This window comes from Salvelinus alpinus, chromosome 5 (genome assembly GCF_045679555.1).
Source record: "Salvelinus alpinus chromosome 5, SLU_Salpinus.1, whole genome shotgun sequence".
Lineage (NCBI taxonomy): Eukaryota > Metazoa > Chordata > Actinopteri > Salmoniformes > Salmonidae > Salvelinus > Salvelinus alpinus.
The window spans coordinates 25,662,973-25,683,028 of record NC_092090.1 but is presented as its reverse complement, the minus strand read 5'-3'; the positions used below and the strand labels follow the sequence as shown (position 1 = coordinate 25,683,028).

General features: G+C 43.1%; 1 protein-coding gene across 2 annotated transcripts in view; it reads right to left on the bottom strand.

Annotated features, from left to right (window-relative positions):
* Positions 1 to 18,937, bottom strand: part of LOC139575811 (sodium-dependent noradrenaline transporter-like) — a 56,477-nt gene extending 37,540 nt beyond the window's left edge. The window contains exons 1-4 of one of the 2 annotated variants that reach the window (XM_071401136.1): positions 18,773 to 18,937; positions 17,794 to 18,288; positions 16,162 to 16,293; positions 11,623 to 11,860 (exon numbers count right to left, since the gene is read on the bottom strand). In XM_071401136.1, coding sequence (XP_071257237.1) covers positions 11,623 to 11,860; positions 16,162 to 16,293; positions 17,794 to 18,091 — 668 coding nt within the window. In that variant the 5' untranslated portion in view covers positions 18,092 to 18,288; positions 18,773 to 18,937. The remainder of the gene's footprint in view (positions 1 to 11,622; positions 11,861 to 16,161; positions 16,294 to 17,793; positions 18,289 to 18,772) is intronic. The other variant, XM_071401137.1, reaches the window with a different exon arrangement.
* Between the last annotated feature and the right edge of the window lie 1,119 nt (positions 18,938 to 20,056).

Below are 20,056 nucleotides of genomic sequence, written 5' to 3'. Positions count from 1 at the left end.
TCAGAGGGAGAGAAACATGTCTAAAGCAGGGAGCCACCTAGAGTCAGAGGGAGAGAAACATGTCTAAAGCAGGGAGACAACTAGAATCAGAGGGAGAGAAACATGTCTAAAGCAGGGAGCCAACTAGAGTCAGAGGGAGAGAAACATGTCTAAAGCAGGGAGCCAACTAGAGTCAGAGGGAGAGAAACATGTCTAAAGCAGGGAGCCAACTAGAGTCAGAGGGAGAGAAACATGTCTAAAGCAGGGAGCCAACTAGAGTCAGAGGGAGAGAAACATGTCTAAAGCAGGGAGACAACTAGAGTCAGAGGGAGAGAAACATGTCTAAAGCAGGGAGCCAACTAGAGTCAGAGGGAGAGAAACATGTCTAAAGCAGGGAGACAACTAGAGTCAGAGGGAGAGAAACATGTCTAAAGCAGGGAGACAACTAGAGTCAGAGGGAGAGAAACATGTCTAAAGCAGGGAGACAACTAGAGTCAGAGGGAGAGAAACATGTCTAAAGCAGGGAGCCAACTAGAATCAGAGGGAGAGAAACATGTCTAAAGCAGGGAGCCAACTAGAGTCAGAGGGAGAGAAACATGTCTAAAGCAGGGAGACAACTAGAGTCAGAGGGAGAGAAACATGTCTAAAGCAGGGAGCCAACTAGAGTCAGAGGGAGAGAAACATGTCTAAAGCAGGGAGCCAACTAGAGTCAGAGGGAGAGAAACATGTCTAAAGCAGGGAGCCAACTAGAGTCAGAGGGAGAGAAACATGTCTAAAGCAGGGAGCCAACTAGAGTCAGAGGGAGAGAAACATGTCTAAAGCAGGGAGACAACTAGAGTCAGAGGGAGAGAAACATGTCTAAAGCAGGGAGACAACTAGAATCAGAGGGAGAGAAACATGTCTAAAGCAGGGAGCCAACTAGAGTCAGAGGGAGAGAAACATGTCTAAAGCAGGGAGACAACTAGAGTCAGAGGGAGAGAAACATGTCTAAAGCAGGGAGCCAACTAGAGTCAGAGGGAGAGAAACATGTCTAAAGCAGGGAGCCAACTAGAGTCAGAGGGAGAGAATCACGTCTAAAGCAGGGAGCCAACTAGAGTCAGAGGGAGAGAAACATGTCTAAAGCAGGGAGACAACTAGAGTCAGAGGGAGAGAAACATGTCTAAAGCAGGGAGCCAACTAGAGTCAGAGGGAGAGAAACATGTCTAAAGCAGGGAGACAACTAGAATCAGAGGGAGAGAAACATGTCTAAAGCAGGGAAACAACTAGAGTCAGAGGGAGAGAAACATGTCTAAAGCAGGGAGCCAACTAGAGTCAGAGGGAGAGAAACATGTCTAAAGCAGGGAGACAACTAGAGTCAGAGGGAGAGAAACATGTCTAAAGCAGGGAGACAACTAGAGTCAGAGGGAGAGAAACATGTCTAAAGCAGGGAGACAACTAGAGTCAGAGGGAGAGAAACATGTCTAAAGCAGGGAGACAACTAGAGTCAGAGGGAGAGAAACATGTCTAAAGCAGGGAGACAACTAGAATCAGAGGGAGAGAAACATGTCTAAAGCAGGGAGACAACTAGAATCAGAGGGAGAGAAACATGTCTAAAGCAGGGAGACAACTAGAGTCAGAGGGAGAGAAACATGTCTAAAGCAGGGAGACAACTAGAGTCAGAGGGAGAGAAACATGTCTAAAGCAGGGAGACAACTAGAATCAGAGGGAGAGAAACATGTCTAAAGCAGGGAGACAACTAGAGTCAGAGGGAGAGAAACATGTCTAAAGCAGGGAGACAACTAGAGTCCGAGGGAGAGAAACATGTCTAAAGCAGGGAGACAACTAGAATCAGAGGGAGAGAAACATGTCTAAAGCAGGGAGCCAACTAGAGTCAGAGGGAGAGAAACATGTCTAAAGCAGGGAGACAACTAGAATCAGAGGGAGAGAAACATGTCTAAAGCAGGGAGCCAACTAGAGTCAGAGGGGGAGAAACATGTCTAAAGCAGGGAGCCAACTAGAATCAGAGGGAGAGAAACATGTCTAAAGCAGGGAGACAACTAGAGTCAGAGGGAGAGAAACATGTCTAAAGCAGGGAGACAACTAGAATCAGAGGGAGAGAAACATGTCTAAAGCAGGGAGACAACTAGAGTCAGAGGGGGAGAAACATGTCTAAAGCAGGGAGACAACTAGAGTCAGAGGGGGAGAAACATGTCTAAAGCAGGGAGCCACCTAGAGTCAGAGGGAGAGAAACATGTCTAAAGCAGGGAGACAACTAGAGTCAGAGGGAGAGAAACATGTCTAAAGCAGGGAGACAACTAGAGTCAGAGGGTGAGAAACATGTCTAAAGCAGGGAGACAACTAGAGTCCGAGGGGGAGAAACATGTCTAAAGCAGGGAGACAACTAGAGTCAGAGGGAGAGAAACATGTCTAAAGCAGGGAGACAACTAGAGTCAGAGAGAGAGAAACATGTCTAAAGCAGGGAGCCAACTAGAGTCAGAGGGAGAGAAACATGTCTAAAGCAGGGAGACAACTAGAGTCAGAGGGAGAGAAACATGTCTAAAGCAGGGAGACAACTAGAGTCAGAGGGAGAGAAACATGTCTAAAGCAGGGAGCCAACTAGAATCAGAGGGAGAGAAACATGTCTAAAGCAGGGAGCCAACTAGAGTCAGAGGGAGAGAAACATGTCTAAAGCAGGGAGCCAACTAGAATCAGAGGGAGAGAAACATGTCTAAAGCAGGGAGACAACTAGAATCAGAGGGAGAGAAACATGTCTAAAGCAGGGAGACAACTAGAGTCAGAGGGAGAGAAACATGTCTAAAGCAGGGAGACAACTAGAGTCAGAGGGAGAGAAACATGTCTAAAGCAGGGAGACAACTAGAGTCAGAGGGAGAGAAACATGTCTAAAGCAGGGAGACAACTAGAGTCAGAGGGAGAGAAACATGTCTAAAGCAGGGAGACAACTAGAGTCAGAGAGAGAGAAACATGTCTAAAGCAGGGAGCCAACTATAGTCAGAGGGAGAGAAACATGTCTAAAGCAGGGAGACAACTAGAATCAGAGGGAGAGAAACATGTCTAAAGCAGGGAGACAACTAGAGTCAGAGGGAGAGAAACATGTCTAAAGCAGGGAGACAACTAGAGTCAGAGGGAGAGAAACATGTCTAAAGCAGGGAGACAACTAGAGTCAGAGGGAGAGAAACATGTCTAAAGCAGGGAGACAACTAGAGTCAGAGAGAGAGAAACATGTCTAAAGCAGGGAGACAACTAGAATCAGAGGGAGAGAAACATGTCTAAAGCAGGGAGACAACTAGAGTCAGAGGGAGAGAAACATGTCTAAAGCAGGGAGACAACTAGAGTCAGAGGGAGAGAAACATGTCTAAAGCAGGGAGACAACTAGAGTCAGAGGGAGAGAAACATGTCTAAAGCAGGGAGACAACTAGAGTCAGAGGGAGAGAAACATGTCTAAAGCAGGGAGCCAACTAGAATCAGAGGGAGAGAAACATGTCTAAAGCAGGGAGCCAACTAGAGTCAGAGGGGGAGACACATGTCTAAAGCAGCAGTCTCCTGAGGAAGCTAGGCTTTTGGCCATCCTCTTACCTCACCGCTTTTTAGAGCCCCATGTGTTCATAATTACTGACCCAGGTCTGCCCAGGTCCTTCAGCCTCTGCTCTTACTCAATCACTCTTTCCCATCCAGTGGTCTACAGGCTCCCCTCGTCCACATTATATTACATTCTAGAAATCACGCCCAACTTAACTCCATGTAACTGTGTGATTGATAACCTACCACAGATGTAGGAATAGATTTTTGAGAGGATTCACACGCACATGCAAAAATTATATCAAACGTTTTACCATTGCAACATTTGATAGGCTACAGTCACATTCAAAGCGGTTGTCTGAAGCTTGTTTGAGTTCACAGATGGCGATCCCTCATCGTGATTAGTAATTTGCAACAATCTCAATGAACGTAATCATTGTCTTTCTTTTGCAGTATCTCAAACTGTCGTAATTGCCAGCTGAGATAAACTTTTGTGAATTGATTATACTCCTGGTTCAGAGTTTCTTAACATCATCCTAAAACCTGCTTTGAGCTGGGAGTTTTTTTTTGTCTTAACACTGATTTTAACAGGATTCCTTGGGCCTTTTCTGAGACACTTCATGGATACAGGCTCAGAAGTGTGCCTGGTGTCTGTTATCTTTGGCCTTTATAATTAGGGTACAGGGTCTGACACAAAGCCACTAATAAGCATTTTTCTATGGCTGGCCATGCTTTCCACCTGGCTACCCCTACCCCGGTCAACAGCCCTGCGATCCCCACAGCAACTCGCCTAAACCTCCCCCACTTCTCCTTCACCCAAATCCAGATAGCTGACGTTCTGAAAGAGCTGAAAAATCTGGACCCCTACAAATCAGCCGGGCTAGACAATCTGGACCCTCTCTTTCTAAAATTATCTGCCGAAATTGTTGCAAATCCTATTACTAGCCTGTTCAACCTCTCTTTCGTATCGTCTGAGATTCCCATAGATTGGAAAGCTGCCGCAGTCATCCCCCTTTTCAAAGGGGGAGACACTCTAGACCCAAACTGCTACAGACCTATATCTATTCTACCCTGCCTTTCTAAGGTCTTTGAAAGCCAAGTTAACAAACAGATTACCGACCACTTCGAATCTCACCGTACCTTCTCCGCTATACAATCTTGTTTCAGAGCTGGTCATGGGTGCACCTCAGCCACGCTCAAGGTCCTAAACGATATCATAACCGCCATCGATAAGAGACATTACTGTGCAGCCGTATTCATCGACCTGGCTAAGGCTTTCGACTCTGTCAATCACAACATTCTTACTAGCAGACTCAACAGCCTTGGTTTCTCAAATGATTGCCTCGCCTGGTTCACCAACTACTTCTCCGATAGAGTTCAGTGTGTCAAATCGGAGGGCCTGTTGTCCGGACCTCTGGCAGTCTCTATGGAGGTGCCACAGGGTTCAGTTCTCGGGCCGACTCTCTTCTCTGTATATATCAATGATGTCGCTCTTGCTGCGGGTGATTCTTTGATCCACCTCTACGCAGACGACACCATTCTGTATAGATCTGGCCCTTCTTTGGACACGGTGTTAACTAACCTCCAGATGAGCTTCAATGCCATACAACTCTCCTTCCGTGGCCTCCAACTGCTCTTACATGCAAGTAAAACTAAAGTATTTGGTTGGGAGGAGTATTTGGTTGGGAGGAGTATTTGGCTGAGAGGAGTATTTGGTTGGAGCGGAGTATTTGGTTGAGAGGAGTATTTGGTTGGAGAGGAGTATTTGGTTGGGGAGGCGTATTTGGTTGGGGAGGAGTATTTGGTTGGAGAGGAGTATTTGGTTGGAGAGGAGTATTTGGTTGTGGAGGAGTATTTGGTTGGGGAGTAGTATTTGGTTGGGGAGGAGTATTTGGTTGGGGAGGAGTATTTGGTTGGGGAGGAGTATTTGGTTGGGGAGGAGTATTTGGTTGGGAGGAGTATTTGGTTGGGGAGGAGTATTTGGTTGGGGAGGAGTATTTGGTTGGGAGGAGTATTTGGTTGGGGAGGAGTATTTGGTTGGGAGGAGTATTTGGTTGGAGAGGAGTATTTGGTTGGGGAGGAGTATTTGGTTGGGAGGAGTATTTGGTTGGGAGGTGTATTTGGTTGGGAGGAGTATTTGGTTGGGAGGAGTATTTGGTTGAGAGGAGTATTTAGTTGGAGAGGAGTATTTGTTTGGGGAGGAGTATTTGGTTGGGGAGGAGTATTTGGTTGGGGGGAGTATTTGGTTGGGGGGAGTATTTGGTTGGGGGTAGTATTTGGTTGGGGAAGAGTATTTGGTTGAGAGGAGTATTTGGTTGGGGCAGTATTTGGTTGGGGGGAGTATTTGGTTGAGAGGAGTATTTGGTTGGGAGGAGTATTTGGTTGGGGGGAGTATTTGGTTGAGAGGAGTATTTGGTTGGGGGAGTATTTGGATGGGGCAGTATTTGGATGGGGGAGAATTTGGTTGAGGAGAGAATTTGGTTGGGGGAGAATTTGGTTGGGGGGAGTATTTGGTTGGGGGAGTATTTGGTTGGATATTTGATTTAAAATACTTGATTTGAGTGAAAGTTGAGTGAATGGCAATTCTGGTACTTTGATAAAGAGGACAACAATACAATAGTTGTTTCAAGACGTGATTTCAAGATTTGATGTTTGATTCAAAATAAATCTGTTTTCTTATTGTCTTATGTATCACTAAAAAGACATTTTATCCAAGGTATTGGAAAAAGAAGTCTGAGCGGGTTATGGTGTATGTTTCAGATCCCCTGTGAGTGTTCACAATGTCTAGACTTGGAACACATGACCTATTGATCTCCCAGCAGCGGACTTGTTCAATTAAGACCGATAAAGGTTGTGTGAGACTTCCAACGGTGTTCTGAGTTCTAACCTTTTGATAATCTAATAGCTATTTAATGGATAATCTGAGCTGCTAATAGAATAAAATGGCTCTCAATTTAGGTAGAAAAATATAAATAATTTGTTGAGTAACAGATTAGTTTGTTATATTAATTTGAGAATGTCATCAATAATATTATGCAAAGTCAATGTATTGAAATATCTGAACATTTTGCAGTGTCCTCAAAATATTAGGATATTTCTTTACAGTGACTGTGCATAATAGTATTGATGGCATTCTCTAATTAATATAACAAACTGATCTGTACTCAAACTGTATAAACTTACATGACTGATTGACCTTGATTGATATAAACTGAGACAACCCATCAGCACCATCAACACAGAAGGTATATATTTACCCAGCCTCTTGGTAGCCCAGCTTGGTTTCTGAGAATCCTAGTCTGTCATTAGGTGTTGATAGCTATGTTGAGCCCCTGTGATAGCATTGTAACTGACACCTGCTGTGTGTCCGCCCCTGGATGTTGCCATGACACTAATGACTATACTCCAGGGACCTTTGCACTGCAGCACCACAGATTGCAGGGCAGCCGTGATCAATGAAACCAATAATAAAGGCCTAATAGGAGAGGAAATGAGGGCCTAGCACATCCTCAGTCAGCTGAGGAGAGGACAGCAACACATCACACAGCAACACATCAACGTGGCCTGGTGTGAGAACCAGAGCAATGCAGCAGCAAAGGAAAAGTAAGCTGTGTGTGTGTGTGTGTGTGTGTGTGTGTGTGTGTGTGTGTGTGTGTGTGTGTGTGTGTGTGTGTGTGTGTGTGTGTGTGTGTGTGTGTGTGTGTGTGTGTGTGTGTGTGTGTGTGTGTGTGTGTGTGTGTGTGTGTGTGTGTGTGTGTGTGTGTGTGTGTGTGTGTGTGTGTGTGTGTGTGTGTGTGTGTGTGTGTGTGTGTGTGTGTGTGTGTTGAATGTTACAGGTTAACCACATGCCCTCAAATCTCTAAAATCTCTGGAGAAAATGTCTCCTCTGTCCCTGTCCATCTCTAGGGGATACAGGAGGATCAAATCTCCATATCTAAAAACTAAGAACACCTGCAGCTCCTTGAGACTCTCAGAGATCACTGCTCATTACATAAGGAGGCAAACTTACGTCGGAAAGAAAGAGAAAGAATAGAGAGGGAAAACATGAGGGGAAGAGATAGAGAGAGAGAAATTAAGAGAGAGAAAGAGAGAAAGTAAGAGAGGGAGAAAAATAAAAAGATAAGAAAAGGACAGAAAGAGGTAGAAAATGAGAGAGAGAACGAGGGGAAAGGGAGAGAGAAAGAGAGAATGTAAGAGAGAAAGAGAGGGAGAAAAAGAGAAGAAAAAAAAGAGAAAGAGGGAGAAAAGGAGAGGGAGAAAATGAGGGAAAGAAGGAGAGAGAGAAATATGTTGACTCAGTCACTGTGATCTCTCCCAGAGCATGCAGTGGTCTGATGGTCTTGTTCCTGTTCCTGGTGCTCTGTGGGAGCAGGGGGTTTATGTCCCCCACACAAGACCAGACTGAAATATACAATGAGATTAGAAGTGTTGTCAGAGAAAAATCACTGTCTATTCTAGAGATTCCACTGCCTGGGTCTCTGTGTTGTTCATTCAGCCTGTCTAGAATCAACTACAGTTATACTGGGATATAGTGGCTCTCAGGGGAGTATGGACCTAAAGCTCTTTGATAGAGCCGTTGTCAATACACCAATGAGTATTCAAGGTCTGTGAAGATGGTAAAATACACAAAGAACAACATTTTCTGGTAAATAAATGCAGGAAGATATGCTGTAAAAGGAACCAACTTGACTCCATTGACTTCCTATAATTACCAAGAATTGAAGGTCTATGAATAATTTTTACAGTACGGTAGAAGCAGTGGTTAAGTGGAGGGTAAACACACATAAACGTTGTTCACCTAACTTTTTTTCCCTCCCAAAAGTTTACCCACCTTTTGCACAAAAATGCATTGAAAGTATACGGAGAGTAACTTTATTCACCACAGATGGCGATCAGAGCAGAGTTTACACACCAATTTTCTTACCTTTTGACTGGGTCAAAAGAATGAGAGTGCAATTTTATGCTAAAAGAAAGAAAATATGATGTAACGGAAACTGACTGTATTCAAGTTTAGAGGGATTGATGAGAGAAAAACATTGGAGGAAATCCAGAGATGTTGATTACATAAACACACGAGACATCAATGCAGATCAGCATTCTGGTAGAGGGTCTTTCATCTGCTCTTATTGGCCGCCTGTCACGCACTCTTAGGCCGCGTCCCAAATGGCTCACTATTCCTTATATAGTGCACTAGTAAAGTTTAGAATGCAAGCTTAGAATGTTTTGTTTGCCTCCCTGGCGCTCTACTCTGTACTGCACATCAGCTGCAGGATAAGGATGCTGCTGTATGTCCCAGTCATTTCAGACGACTTCCTTCGGGCTGCAGAAGTAATCTTCACACAGAGCTCTGGAAAGGAATTCTTTGAAGTGCAAACGGATGGGGCTTTTCGTGTCAACTTCAAACGCAGCATCTAAGCGTTTTTTATATGCCTTTCTGTAGAGCAATCGGTATATGGGCGGATGGCTTCAGACATTTTGGTGATACTGCACAAACGTTTTAATGACAGTGGCACACTTCACAGTGGAATTGTTTGAGTATGAGTAGGGTTGCAAAATTCCTGAAACGTTCAATAAATTCTCTGGTTTTCCCGAAATTCTGGAAAGGCGGGTTCCTGGAATCAGGAGGGAATAAGCAGGAAATCTGTAATCCTCCAACCAGGAATTCTGGAAAACCGGGGAATTTATTGAAAGCAGGAATTTTGGTATCCTAAAATGAAGTGTCATATACACTGGTACCATGCAAAGATGCAATAATAGTCAATAAAAACACTTTCAATAAAGATTCATTGCTTAGTAAAGGCCTTTGTTGCCTGAACACGTTCTGCTCAGCATGTAAGCAGATTGAGCCACGTCATCAGAATCTACTGAATGGTAAAAGTCACTCTTCAATGAGACAAGGGCCCAGAAGCATAAAGACACACTTTAAGACTGTGACTCTGCAGAAGTCCAAGGCTTATCTATTCCTCAAGCCACTCCAGGACTTTAGACTTCATACTGGTCAGTCTTGGTAAGATGTAGAGTGAGTAAGCAGGGGTTTCATGGCAGGTGATGAGAGTGAGTGTGTGCAGTTTGCTGTCCACTCACTGATGTACACTAACTAAATATTGATTTATGAAGACCTGCCATACTGTACACGCCATAATAATAATACATTTAAAAACAGTTATTTCCTGTTTATGAAATGCTTAAGTGTACAATTTCCACTTCAAAAAGTGGTCAGACTAAATAACCAAGCTTCTAAAAGGTTAAGCCTACTTCTAACACATTTAGTCTCTAATGAAAATACTTGATTTGACACAGTTCATATTTGGCACAGTAGGTCAGCTCTATCCCAACGAGAAACATGTTAAAAGGCTGGTTTCTTTAATCTTTTAGATACCGCGACAGAGGAGGGTCAGACTCAAGACACACGTCAGAGGCACAGGTCAAGAACAGGACAGGACCCACTGTACTCACTCATAGAACAGGGACAGGACCCACTGTACTCACTCATAGAACAGGAACAGAACCCACTGTACTCACTCATAGAACAGGACAGGACAGGACCCACTGTACTCACTCATAGAACAGGAACAGGACAGAACCCACTGTACTCACTCATAGAACAGGAACAGGACAGAACCCACTGTACTCACTCATAGAACAGGAACAGGACAGGGCCCACTGTACTCACTCATAGAACAGGAACAGAACAGAACCCACTGTACTCACTCATAGAACAGGAACAGGACAGGGCCCACTGTACTCACTCATAGAACAGGGACAGGACCCACTGTACTCACTCATAGAACAGGGACAGGACCCACTGTACTCACTCATAGAACAGGGACAGGACCCATGGTACTCACTCATAGAACAGGGACAGAACCCACTGTAATCACTCATAGAACAGGGACAGAACCCACTGTACTCATAGAACAGGGACAGGACCCACTGTACTCACTCATAGAACAGGACAGAACCCACTGTACTCACTCATAGAACAGGAACAGGACAGAACCCACTGTACTCACTCATAGAACAGGGACAGGACCCATGGTACTCACTCATAGAACAGAGACAGAACCCACTGTACTCACTCATAGAACAGGGACAGAACCCACTGTACTCATAGAACAGGGACAGAACCCACTGTATTCACTCATAGAACAGGGACAGAACCCACTGTAATCACTCATAGAACAGGGACAGAACCCACTGTACTCACTCATAGAACAGAGACAGAACCCACTGTACTCACTCATAGAACAGGGACAGAACCCACTGTACTCATAGAACAGGGACAGAACCCACTGTATTCACTCATAGAACAGGGACAGAACCCCCTGTATTCACTCATAGAACAGGAACAGGACAGAACCCACTGTATTCACTCATAGAACAGGACAGAACCCCCTGTACTCACTCATAGAACAGGAACAGGACAGAACCCACTGTACTCACTCATTAAACAGGGACAGAACCCACTGTACTCATAGAACAGGGACAGAACCCACTGTATTCACTCATAGAACAGGGACAGAACCCCCTGTACTCACTCATAGAACAGGAACAGGACAGAGCCCACTGTACTCACTCATTGAACAGGAACAGGACAGAACCCACTGTACTCACTCATAGAACAGGAACAGGACAGAACCCACTGTACTCACTCATTGAACAGGAACAGGACAGGACCCACTGTATTCACTCATAGAACAGGGACAGAACCCACTGTAATCACTCATAGAACAGGGACAGAACCCACTGTACTCACTCATAGAACAGGGACAGAACCCACTGTACTCATTGAACAGGGACAGAACCCACTGTATTCACTCATAGAACAGGGACATAATCCACTGTACTCACTCATAGAACAGGGACAGGACAGAACCCACTGTACTCACTCATTAAACAGGGACAGAACCCACTGTACTCACTCATAGAACAGGGACAGAACCCACTATACTCACTCATAGAACAGGGACAGGACAGAACCCACTGGACTCACTCATAGAACAGGAACAGGACAGAACCCACTGTACTCACTCATAGAACAGGACAGAACGCACTGTACTCACTCATAGAACAGGACAGAACCCACTGTACTCACTCATAGAACAGGACAGAACCCACTGTACTCACTCATAGAACTCTGCAGCCGGCGTCATCTTGTACTTGGCATAAGACGTCCCGTTGCCCAGGAAGGATCTGTTTAGAAGCTTGGGGTCTGTGCAGTTCGGACTGTTCCAGGCGTTGCCACAATGGAGCCAGGGCAGCTCACTGGTCATAGAGGAGAACAGGTAGTACAGGGACCAGGCTATGATGACGTTGTAGTAGAAACCCACATACAACGCTATGATGATCACAGTGTAGCCCACACCTGTGGGAGGGAGGGAGGGATATGAACGAGAGAAACAGAGAGAGAAACAGAGAGCGAGAGAGAGAGCAGAGAGAGAGAGAGAGATGGTTACATAGTGTAGGTTACATAGGGTTACAGAGGGTGGAAAGCTGTTACTCCTGTGTAATGCCAATCATAAATGTGTATGTGTCAGGGAACACAAATATCAAACCAAACTATGCAGCATGTATCCACAAGGCCTTGGACAGCAGAGACTACTGAAAAACAAGCAGGGCAGTGGAATACCAGCTAGTATTATGTTTAAAAAAGAACTTGAGGAAATTTGAGCATTCAACCACTTATTTCACCTGATTCAATGTATTATTTGAGCAGAATGTGATGTGCTATAACTCTACCATCAGAACAAGCAGCAGATGAACTTAACAATGTCACTTTAACATTGTCTTTTACCCCTTTTTCTCCCCAATTTCGTGGTATCCAATTGGTAGTTACAGTCTTGTCGCTGCAACTCCAGTATTGACTCAGAGCCATGCATCCACCGAAACACAACACAACCAAGCCGTACTGCTTTTTACACAATGCCCGCTTAACCCGGAAGCCAGCCACACCAATGTGTCAGAGGAAACACCGTACACCTGGCGACTGTGTCAGCGTGCATGCGCCCGGCCCGCCACAGGAGTCGCTAGAGCACAATGGGACAAGGACATCCCTGCCGGCCAAACAACAATATACAATAGACTTAATGTGTAACATACTGTAAATCACAACACTGCCTGTAAACTTCTGGTGAAGCTTTCAGGTTCAACAGTTCAGATGTCATGGTGTGTGTGGTAACAGTATGCCATGGTGATAAGGCTGTCAGTAGTTAAACTAATCAACAAACAGCCTTTATGTGTCCATCTTCATTACAATGCATATCTCTGTTTCTACACTATATCTACTGTATGTTTATTGTTGTACAGTGTGTTGAGATTTACTGTATACTTCTAAAAGACCACATCTCTCCTTCCTCTCTCCTCTGATCAAGGCTTTTGGAAAAGTGGACAGGGAGAGATGAAGACGGGGAAATGAAAAAGAGAGGTACTGTATATAGGAGAAAGGAGAGATGAAGACGGGGAAATGAAAAAGAGAGGTACTGTATATAGGAGAAAGGAGAGATGAAGACGGGGAAATGAAAAAGAGAGGTACTGTATATAGGAGAAAGGAGAGATGAAGACGGGGAAATGAAAAAGAGAGGTACTGTATATAGGAGAAAGGAGAGATGAAGACGGGGAAATGAAAAAGAGAGGTACTGTATATAGGAGAAAGGAGAGATGAAGACGGGGAAAATGAAAAAGAGAGATACTGTATATAGGAGAAAGGAGAGATGAAGACGGGGAAATGAAAAAGAGAGGTACTGTATATAGGAGAAAGGAGAGATGAACGAAGGAGATTATAGGGGAAACCCGGTGGGTACAAACTGGTTGAATCAACGTTGTTTCAATGTAATTTGTCAACGTATTGTGACGTGGACTCTGTGTGTAAAATACAATGGATTTGCTAAAACTGTTGTTTTGAGTGTGAAATTTCAACCAAAGGATTATGTCATTATGGTTACCAATTTTCAGCATAGACAAAGCTTGAATAAAATATGTTGAATTTGTATGTGAGTTATATCCACTAGCATAAAAAAATAATAGGCTGGGCAGCACCTCTTACTGGAGAATGTATCTATCTACGGCTATCCCTTTGGTCTCCCATCCAGGGTTTTAAAAAAGCACAGCCGTGCTTTGCTTTGAAATGTATCACTGACACCATTGTGCTATCTGAGAATGAGAGATCTCCACTTAAAAACGAAATAGATTCACTGTTGCTATTAAAGTCATTTCCAAAGGGTAGGTTTAACAGAGGTTTAACATATAGCACTAATGATACTATTTAGGCCTATATAGCCTTTGCATCAACAGCTATTGTTTCAATTCAACTTGAAAATAGACAATAAATAGGCCTAGGGTTTCAAGTTTAGCTTGATTTCAAATTTAATCTACAAGTTAATAATGAATATGTTGGATTCAATGGCTCCATCTCAACCAGAAATCTAAGTTATAGAATAGGACAAAATCAAATACAACTTTATTTAAAGTGCATTTAAAGTTTGATTTGATTATATTTTGTCCTATTCTATAACTTTGATTATTGGTTGAGATGGAGCCATTGAATCAAACATATTCATTATTAACTTGTAGATTAAATTTGAAATCAAGCAAAATTGGAATTAAAGCCAGACTCAGTGGCACAGAGGAAACTTTCCAAGCAGAAGATACATCTCCTTCAAATGGTGACACTGTAACTATAAATGTCTTCTTATGTAATCATATAAAGCAGACGTGTTGAAGATCGCAGGTCTGTGGAGATCTTCACAATTTCTATAATAATCTGCCTGGAATCTCCAACAGCATTGATCACTTGCATCATGTATATACTTTTAATGTAATCCTTTACAGTAATCCAGGTCATTTGGTTGTGCTATTACATGAAGCACTGTGATAACACATTAAGTTGTTGTATTAATCAGCAAAATCACTGTCATTGTGTTACCATTTCAACTTTGTTGTGCTTTTAAATGGCTTAAAGTGCATTGATACACATTTAGGTGACAACTAAACCAAAACCAGACATAGTTTTTCCATTGGAATTTGGTTTTGCTTTTAGATGGTTGAACGCATACTGACCACATTTACATGCACATCAATATCCCATTATTATTCAGGATACTCAAGTATTCTGTGTTTGAGTTGACGCAAATAAACATCACATCCAGTTTACAATAACCTGAAAAAGCTTGAATCCCGGTTGTAAGAAACCTGGATAAGATGCCTGGGACAGGCTGATCTAAGACGGGATACTGTGGCATGTAAACATCCTATCCCATTTACTGTTGTTTCTGTGGTCTGTGCTGTCAGGCTCAGTTTCACATATCATGAGTGTTGTGTGATGATGTTTTCATCTGATTGTCAAACTAAACACTTCAAAAAGTAGGTTACCTGCTCAGTTCGATCCACAAAAGTAATTCCATAATAATTTAGCCTACTATAATTAATTTACTACAATTGAAATTACATTTCTGCTTATAATTTCCGACATTTGGGAGGCCATATTATAATTTCGAGCATTTGCCATTTGTTTGTCAATTGAAGATTGATACATGCAGCTTCTCTTCTGTCATAACTTCTGCCTAGTTACATCTTCTGCCTAGTTACATCTTCTGCCTAGTTACATCTTCTGCCTAATTAAATAAAGGTTATATAAAAAATACAAATAAATACTTGTTTCCCCAGAAGACTAAATAAAGTAGTGCTCACCAGAATAATGTCTTCCATGGATAAAATGAATGCATTAGTAATCTAGTTAACACCGGTAAAGTTGTCTGTCCACATGTCATCAGTTTGACCTGTTTTAAGGAAATTAAAAGCTGAGAAAACGACGAAACACATTTCGGATAAGACTTTAGTTCGTCTTGGGTGCATATTTTATGTGGTTGAAATACTGTCTGCTTGCATAACAGTGCAAGCATTTGCATTTTCTCAAGAGATGCTGAAATAAATCAATTATATTTCTTAACTTCTGTTCCCGAGACAAAATTAACATTTGTTGTATAATTTCACTACGAGAAATCCATAATTCTGCAAGAGTTAATATTATATTACACTACATGTGAGAGGTTATAGGCCTACAGTCAGTGTCCATAGTTCAGTTACTATTCCATTTAACCCAAATTAACTTAAATTAGAAGTATTCCGTTAATTCATGGATACAGGGATACTCATGAGCGGGATATATCATCTATATTACGGACTTAATTTTTGCTGGACCCCAGGAAGAGTAGTTTCTGCCTTGGCAGCAGCTAATGGCCATCCATAATACTGACAAAATATCAAAGGTGCATGTAAACAGCTTATACCGAATAAGACCTTAAGCGGGATATGAGCTACTATCCGGAATACTGTGCGCCTTTAAACGTGGTCACTGATAACACATTGGTAATTCAACAAACTTTTGGCTGTCTTTTTGAGTGGGTGAATATAGGTTGCAATCTCATTCATCAACGTCTTGTCAACATTGTCCATATTGAAATGATGTGGTGTGCCCACTGGGAAGGAACATTAAAAGAGCGGGGAAAGGAAGGAGGGGAAAAGACAAGAGGTGAGAGAAAAAAGAGAGAGATGTTCAAAGATAGAGAAGAAAAGAGAGGCCAGGAGCCTTGAGAAGGTGAGAGGTGGGAGATGAGGCAGAGGTCAGGAAAGAGATGGAATACAGAGATGGGAGAGAAAGAGACAGCTCACCTTTAAAGACAGGGCAGATCTTCCAGACTGTAGCAGCTCCTTCCCTATTGTACTGTCCCAGTGCTAGTTCCATATAGAACAGAGGCATCCCAGCAATCACCAGGAACAGAATGTAGGGGATTAGAAAGGCACCTGAAATCACAACAAAAACCCACAAAACAACGTTTTTGAACGTGATCCTTTTGGCACGTTCAGCCAAGACAACATATTTAGCATTTTGTGGGTGTTTTTGCCCTAGCAATTTGTGTTGATGATGATATCTAACGAAAAATCACATGAAACAGACATCAACATGGACTCTCCAGGCACAGACAGTGAATTGTCCATGCTTGGTAGCTTTTTATGTTCCAGTGAATTCGAGGAAGAATAAAATTCCCTTCATCTAGTATAATTAAAAATATCTTGTATGCAACATTTTAACTAAAAGCTGAGCATTGGGCTGCATTACAGCCTTTCATAGAGCGCCAAATGAACATGACCCACAGCTGAAGAGTTGGCACCACAGGACACAACACTGCAACACTCAGTTCACCAGATAAAGATACACATGTCTATTGTCACCACGTGAAGTGTAATGCTGCCAAAGGGGACAGGAAATCTAGTAAACACTGTTATTACAACAAGCTACTGAAGGTCTGTGGTGGCAAACCCAAAATGTCACTTTGTAATTAACAAGGAACTTTGGTTTGTTAACATTCACTCGGCTCGATTATAGATATATTCAGGTGCAATTTTTATGTTTTCTCTTGTTGTGGTCATTTGATTTGGTGATTGTTGGCAATCAATAATCTCTGTAGTTAGCCTTTGCTCTGTTGTTCATTCTTCAGACTTGTGATAACCATGACTGGCACTTCTAACAGATGTTATCTAAAACTCTTCTTAGCAAACAAATGCAGCACACATATTACAAGTGATTGGCTTACTTATTCCACCACCACTACTGAGCCACTGAAATATGCCTAATCCATTTTAAGTGTGGCCCCCCAGACCCCGGTGAAGACCGAACGCTGCCCGCAGGAAAAATGGGTTCGACACCGCTGATCTAGACACATTTAAATTAAGTTATTAATTATTAACATATTTGCATAGCTATCTGTTCAACTGTGAGTATTTAAATATTTCCCATCAGCAATAAAGCACTTATGAGCCAGCAACTGGTGTGAATGGGTTACGAGTCAACCCTTTACAGTAAGATACAGTAGCACCCAGATACAGTGAATGTATTTGCAGTTGAGTCAACCACACTGACCTGAATGAATTTATCCAATGAGGTATTTCCGTATTCCTCTTAAACTACACTGACCTGAATGAATTTATGTAGTGAGGTATTTCCGTTTCCCTCTTACCAGCAAAGCCTCTTGGCTCAAGAAAGCCTGCGCAAAGCTATTTGAGGATTTCAAAAAATCACTGACTAGTGACTGGTACGTATGGTAGCATACAAACTAACAGATTGGCACATATTATCATAAACTCACGAAGAAAGTTATTTCACAACAGTAAAACAAACTTGATATTAGTTCCAAAGCAGTCTCGCGTTGCCATACCAAGCCTGGTTCTCTACGAGGATAGTTCCAAAGAAACCTGGGAATGTCTTAACAGAAGTCTTTACAGAAGTTATAACAGTTCACTCACCACCTCCATTCTTGTAGCAGAGGTAAGGGAATCTCCAGACATTGGCCAAGTCCACTGCGAAGCCTATGACGGATAGGAGAAAGTCTATTTTCTTTCCCCATGTTTCCCTCTCCTCCAGCTCCTCAGCGGTGCAGGGGGTGCCGTGCGTGCTGGGGGTTGGCATGATGGTCGATCTGGTATACTGGACCCCATTTTGGTCCTTCACCAGTATCAGTTCCACCTCCTTCTTCTCCACATTGCAGGGTTTCAGCGGGGCCACTGATGACAGCTTGTGGTCTGGCAGGACCTGGATGTTCATCTTTTCTCCGGTGTCGGTGTGCAGCTCGCCGACGGCCGTGAGCTCTCACCTCACGGAGGAAGTATCCGTGGCGGAGGTGATGCTCGCGCTGCGGTGGACCGTGAAGAGGATGGGAGTCCCGCTAGCGTGGAAAGGCAAACTCTGCATAAGTGATTATTTTCTCCACGAACTACAGTGGACTCCACCGCATTCATCGGCTAGAGAGGTAAAAAAAATACATTCAGAAGTTTGTAGAAGTGGAATAGTTATACGTTTATAGCTACACTAGCGCACAGAGAGGAATAGCCAAAATATGGGCGATAGAAAAGGATTTCCTTGTTTCAGAAACCTCAGTCATGTTTTACAAATATATTGTCTTATATTATATTAAATTATATAAACTACTAGTCATGCCATTGGAAACGTATTTCAAAATGTTAAAATAAACGTAAATAACAGGTGAACGTCGTAGAATAGGTTTAGGCTATTCTATTGCTCCTGCGTATTTCTCATAATCCCCGTGCGCATTTGTTGAACGCAGCTAAGCAACATTGGTTAATCAATCAAATTGATACAAACTGGCAGCAATACACCATAAAATATCAGTTAAAAGTACAATAGTATAGTCAGTGATGTATAGTATCGTTATTAAAGCACATTAAAACCCGTATAAGTAGAAGAGGAGCCACGGTTGGTCCGTACTTGTGAAGCTACGGACACCTCTCCATGACCCGTTGCTGCTGTCGTCCTGCTGCGTCTGAGGAGAGACTGCCCATTCTGATGGAACTTTAAGACTCGCCTTCTCATGAGAGATAGACGATATACATTCAGAGCTTTTAAATCAGGTCCTCTCTCTCTCTCCACGTGATTTTTTATAATTGAAAATGTTCTTTCTGCTCCTCCCTCTCTCACTTCATGTTGGATATTTCTTGGCACGCCGTCGCCACTGTTGTGAAGTGCGCGCCAACATGCGCCCGTGGTCCCCCCTTTGCTGCTATGACAGCCTCCACTCTTCTGGGAAGGCTTTCCACTAAATGTTGGGACATTGCTGCAGGGACTTGCTTCCATTCAGCCACAAGAGCATTAGTAAGGTCAGGCACTGATATTGGCCGATTAGGCCTGGCTCTCAGTCGGTGTTCCAATTCATCCCAAAGGTGTTCGATGAGATTGATTTTAGGGCTTCTGTGCAGGCCAGTCAAGGTCTTCCACAACGATCTCGACAAACTATTTCTGTATGAACCTCACTTTTTGCACGGGGGCATTGTCATGCTGAAACAGGAAAGGGCTTTCCCCAAACTGTTGCCACAAAGTTGGAAGCACAGAACCGTCTGAATGTCATTGTATGCTGTAGTGTTAAGATTTCCCTTTAATGCAACTAAGGGGCCTACTACGAACCATGAAAAACATCCCCAGACCATTATTCCTTCCCCACCAAACTTTACAGTTGGCACTACGCATTGGGGTAGGTAGCGTTCTCCTGGCATCTGCCAAACTCAGATTCAACCGTTGGACTGCCAGATGGTGAAGTGTGATTCATCACGCCAGAGAACGCGTTTCCACTGCACCAGAGTCCAATGGCGGTGAGCTTTACACCATTTTCGACTTCACAATAACAGCACTTACAGTTGACTAGGGCAGCTTTACCAGGGCAGATATTTGACAAACTGACTTGTTGAAAAAGTGGCATCCTATGACGGTGCCACGTTGAAAGTCACTGAGCTGTTCATTAAGGCCCTTCTACTGCCAATGTTTGTCTATGAAAATTGCAAGGCTGTGTGCTCGATTTTATACACCTGTCAGCAATGAGTGTGCCTGAAATAGCCGAATCCACTAATTTGAAGGGGTGTCAAACATACTTTTGTATATACAGTGCATTCGGAAAGTATTCAGACCCTTTGACTTATTCCACATTTTGTTACATTACAACCTTATTCTAAAATGTATTAAATTGTTTTTTTCCCTTGTCAATCTACGCACAATACCCCA